The 4,954-nt window shown below is 40.0% G+C and overlaps 1 protein-coding gene across 1 annotated transcript; it reads right to left on the reverse strand.

Annotated features, from left to right (window-relative positions):
• Positions 1 to 2,184: 2,184 nt before the first annotated feature.
• Positions 2,185 to 4,577, reverse strand: cenps (centromere protein S). The gene is made up of 5 exons (XM_083933288.1): positions 4,438 to 4,577; positions 4,224 to 4,347; positions 2,868 to 2,901; positions 2,682 to 2,748; positions 2,185 to 2,472 (listed from the first exon to the last, which is right to left on the reverse strand). The coding sequence occupies exons 1-5, from the start codon at positions 4,465 to 4,467 to the stop codon at positions 2,359 to 2,361; spliced, it is 369 nt and encodes a 122-aa protein (XP_083789414.1). The 5' UTR covers positions 4,468 to 4,577; the 3' UTR covers positions 2,185 to 2,358.
• Between the last annotated feature and the right edge of the window lie 377 nt (positions 4,578 to 4,954).

The raw sequence follows: 4,954 nt of genomic DNA on the forward strand, positions 1-4,954 counted from the left end.
GTTAACACTGTTTCTCTTCTTCTGTGTTTCCCATGTGTCATCGGGAGTTCTGAGACTTTTCACCGCCACATTGCATAAATCTGCAGTCTTTGTGACTAATGAACCAGCAACTGAGGCGCCACCTAATTACTGGACCCTTTGTCTTCTTGCTGCCTTGAAATCTCAAAGCACTGAGGTCACACCTATCTTTATTTGTTGGGATCTGCAGTAGTTAGCGAATCTGATCAAAAGCTAAATTATGTAATGTAGCAGTAAAAAGACTTAAGAATCAATATATTTGTGGACATATACAGCACACCAAAAGTTTGGACACACCTTCTCATTCAATGAGTTTCCTTTCTTTTCATGACTATTGACATTGTAGATTCACACTGAAGGCATCAAAACTATGAATTAACATGTGTGGAAATATTTACTTAACAAAAAAGTGTAAAAAAAATGAAAATTCAAAGTAGTCACCTTTTGCTTTGATTACTACTTTGCACACACACTGCATTCTCTTCATGAGCTTCAAGAGGTCGTCACCTGAAATGGTTTTCATTTCCCAGGTGTGCCCTGTCAGGTTCAATAAGTGGGATTTCTTGCCTTATAAATGGGGTTGGGACCCTCAGTTGTGTTGTGCAGAAGTCAGGTGGATACACAGCTGATAGTCCCACTGAATAGACTGTTAGAATTTGTATTATGGCAAGAAAAAAGCAGCTAAGTAAAGAAAAACGGGTGGCCGTCATTACTTTAAGAAATGAAGGTCAGTCAGTCCGAAAAATTGGGAAAACTTTGAAAGTGTCCCCAAGTGCAGTCACAAAAACCATCAAGCGCTACAAAGAAACTGGCTCACAAGGGGACCGCCCCAGGAGAGGAAGACCAAGAGTCGCCTCTGCTGCGGAGGATAAGTTCATCCGAGTCACCAGCCTCAGAAATCACAGGTTAACAGCAGCTCAGATTAGAGAGCAGGTCAATGCCACACAGAGTTCTAGCAGCAGACACATCTCTAGAACAACAGTTAAGAGGAGACTGTGTGAATCAGGCCTTCATGGTAGAATAGCTGCTAGGAAACCACTGCTAAGGACAGGCAACAAGAAGAGACTTGTTTGGGCTAAAGAACACAAGGAATGGACATTAGACAAGTGGAAATCTGTGCTTTGGTCTGATGAGTCCAAATTTGAGATCTCTGGTTCCATCTCTGATCTTTGTGCGACACAGAAAAGGTGAACGGATGGACGCTACGTGTCTGGTTCCCACCGTGAAGCATTGAGGAGGCTGGTGACACTGTTGGGGATTTATTCAAAATTGAAGGGATACTGAATCTACATGGCTACCACAGCATCTTGCAGCGGCATGCTATACCATCCGGTTTGCATTTAGTTGGACCATCATTTATTTTTCAACAGGACAATGACCCCAAACACAACTACAGGCTGTGTAAGGGCTATTTGACCAAGGAGAGTGATGGGTTGCTGCGCCAGACAACCTGGCCTCAAGTCACCGGACCTGAACCCAACTCAGATGGTTCCGGGTGAGCTGGACCGCAGAGTGAAGGCAAAAGGGCCAACAAGTGCTAAGCATCTCTGGGAACTCCTTCAAGACTGTTGGAAGACCATTTCAGGTGACGACCTCTTATAGCTCATCAAGAGAATGCAGAGTGTGTGCGAAGCAGTAATCAAAGCAAAAGGTGGCTACTTTGAAGAAACTAGAAGACATATTTTCAGTTGTTTCACACTTTTTTAAGTACATATGTTAATTCCTAGTTTTAATTCCTTCAGTGTGAATCTACAATTTTCATAGTCATGAAAATAAAGAAAACTCTTTGAATGAGGTGTCCAAACGTTTGGTCTGTACTGTACATATATATATATATATATATTCACACACACATATACGTGTATATACATACATACACATATATGTATATATATACATATATGTATATACATATATATATGTATGAATGATAACTAATGGCATGTTGCTGACCTTTGGATTTTTTTAGGTGTCCCTTGTACACACAGTGGCCAGTATTTGTATGTGTACCTAAAAAAGTGGTCGCTGCACATAGTGGTTTGTTTGCCTGAGTCCTAACAGCACAAAGAAATACATACTTGGAGACAACAGGTACGATTTTGCTACGTTTTTAATTCAATATCAGAAAAAACAAGTACTTTTGAAACAGTTTACATACATGGTTATCAAATAAGATCTCCTGCTGTAGAAATCTTGAAAGTTGAAAAGCATATTTCCCATAAAAGATTGACTATGGCATCTTTAGTGACACTTAACTTATTGACATGTTTTAAATAGCCTTCATGTTTATATGAATGTTGGGCACAGGTGAGACACTACAGACCCGCCTGTGTCTTGTCCTTAGTCTCTGCTCTCCTCTTCAGTGTCTTTGCTCTTCCTCTTTGCAGTATTTTTCTTTTTCAATTCCTTCTGCTCCTGGTTCAGTTCTTCACTTTTGTTTTGTATGTAGATGTACTAAAATAAATAAAAGGCAAATTAAACATTAAGTCTGCTGTAGAATATATACCCCTATATAGTTCCAGTATACTGCATTATTAGCATAAAATGTTTGAGTGGTATAACTACATGCTTTTTAATTTCAACTTGACACATACGTTACAAGACATAACACATAACCTAGTGCTGTATAATTCCCTTCTGAGAATACAGTAGAAATAACTCACCAATGCAGTACTGCGTCGCGTTATGAGCTTGACATCTTCTGCAGTCACTGTGGTTCTTTTAGCATGCCTGAAAAGTTGAGATTGTAAATCCGATGTATCACGAAAAAAAAAACAGATACTAGTTTTACCAAAACAGTAGATGTTTAGTTCATTTTTTAATATGGTAACAAAATTAACCATTCTAACCTTGCAAAGGCCTCCAGGTCTTTAGCAAATGTATCTGAAAAAAGTGAGGGAACATGGAGTTCTTTAAAGTTAGTTGCACATATTTCTCGAAAATGACCACAACTTCCCAAATGTTACATACTCGAACTCAACCCCCAGCAAAACTCTGTATTTAAAGCTTTCTTTGCACATATACATATATAAATATAAAAGCAAATCTTTGGAACTTCCAGCAGGATAACGTGCAATGTCATAAAGCGCAAATCATCTCAGACTGGTTTCTTGAACATGACAATGAGTTCACTGTACTCAAATGGCCTCCACAGTCACCAGATCTCAGTCCAATAGAGCACCTTTGGGAGGTGGTGGAACGGGAGATTTGCATCATGGATGTGCAGCCGACAAATCCGTACCTGGTTGAATCTATGCCACGAAGGATTAAAGCAGTTCTGAAGGCTAAAGGGGGTCCAACCCGGTACTAGCCAGGTGTACCCAATAAAATGGCTGGTGAGGGTATATATTTATTATGTACTGTATCTGGTGGTGTATGTATCCTGGATGGGAGTGTGTCTTTGTTCCTTCAAATTAATAATAGAATTGAGTATTTCACCTGCTTTTCATGCGTTTTCACTGATAAAAAAAGAAAATTAAACTTAAGGAAGAAATATTAAAGGTTGAATATGTAGAATATTTATTAAAAGCTTTATATATTTTTTAAATAATACACCCACAGGGCGTTTTGAGGGGTACAGAATGAAAGTATTGTTGTTCGGTGCAGCTACTGTAGGCTGCTGGCACTGGGTGAAATGGAGTTTGCCAATCCTGCAGCTTTTGTCCCAGTAGCTGAGTGAGAGGAGACGGGCAAAAACTAGTCAATATAGGCCGAGCATTCACTCCATGGACTGTGATCAAAGAGTTCAACAGCTACGTTTCTCCTTGATCGGTAAGCTAACTTTCATGTTTACTTAGTTGTAATAGTAGCTGTCAAACTCCTCTGCAATACTTGTTTTTAATGGTGCGATTTGTCGCAGGGGATGGGCTGAAACAGGCTCAAACAGACTCCAGTCTCCTGTAGGCTGCTGGACAACGAACCTGGCAACCCGACTGCTGGATTTATTTGTTGTTGTGACTACGATCTTGAGAAACTAGCTGGCGGTGTTCTGCTCAGTCTCCATATTCAACCTTTAAGGAACTAAGAAAGATTATTCTGGATTTTCCCCCCACTCATTTTTAATTCAAAAACACAGGATACAACTATTTAGGTCATAGAATTATGGTTTTGTGAAAACAGTGCGGTCATATATACAATATTATTATTATTTAATAGAAATGAGGGATGACAGGGCTGACCCTCCAGGACTACTTGTTGACACCCACCGCACTGTCTGAACGCTGTCTCGGCTATCGCTGCTATGACCTGTCGACTGAACCGCCTCTTGTGCTCCTCTCCCGTCCTCTGACACAGAAGACCCACGGTGTAATGGACTGCTGCCTTTAACCTCTGAAACGCACATTACATCCCATTACAGGGACTCAATATGAATGAACTGCTAGCTAATATTAGTCAAACATGTTCAAATAGCGTCTTTACCTGCTGCGTCTCGTCTTTATCAACTGACATTTTATTGCGGAGAAACTTTCCACCACAGCGGCTTCAATTAAGAGACGTGAAATTTGAAAAAGTCTCACAAAATCTGGGTGGGACAGACGAAACTGGACGACCAGTTCGTAGACACACAGATGTTTCAAGTTGTTGGCTTGAAGAGAACAGTTGAAGCTGAAAAAGGAAAAACTCGCGCCACAAATGATTCACCACCGAACCAACAACTGCTGTTTCAGTCTTAAATGTGACGATGCAGCACCACCGTGTGCTCCGGAGGAGGTACTACAGTATCAACACATTTACAATGTATTATTATTTAACAATTGCCTAGATGAACTCGCAAAATAGACCCTTTAACATGAAACATTTGTCTAACCAAGTACATTTAATAATCATCATTGTGATTATGACCTTTTTACTAACCTATTTTAAATATCTGCTGTGAAAAGCGTGTATAACTGAAACCACTTACTATGTATCCAATCTGTCAACCGCGCTCCTATGC

The sequence above is a fragment of the Echiichthys vipera genome (assembly GCF_963691815.1).
Source record: "Echiichthys vipera genome assembly, chromosome: 1".
NCBI lineage: Eukaryota > Metazoa > Chordata > Actinopteri > Perciformes > Trachinidae > Echiichthys > Echiichthys vipera.

Coding starts and splice junctions, on each gene's coding strand:
- cenps (XM_083933288.1), bottom strand. CDS start 4,467: ATGTCAGTTGATAAAGACGAGACGCAGCAG. Junction 2,902..4,223: donor GACAGCGTTCAGACAGTGCG/GTGGGTGTCAAC, acceptor CACTTTTTTCAG/ATACATTTGCTAAAGACCTG. Junction 2,473..2,681: donor CGCGACGCAGTACTGCATTG/GTGAGTTATTTC, acceptor TATTTATTTTAG/TACATCTACATACAAAACAA.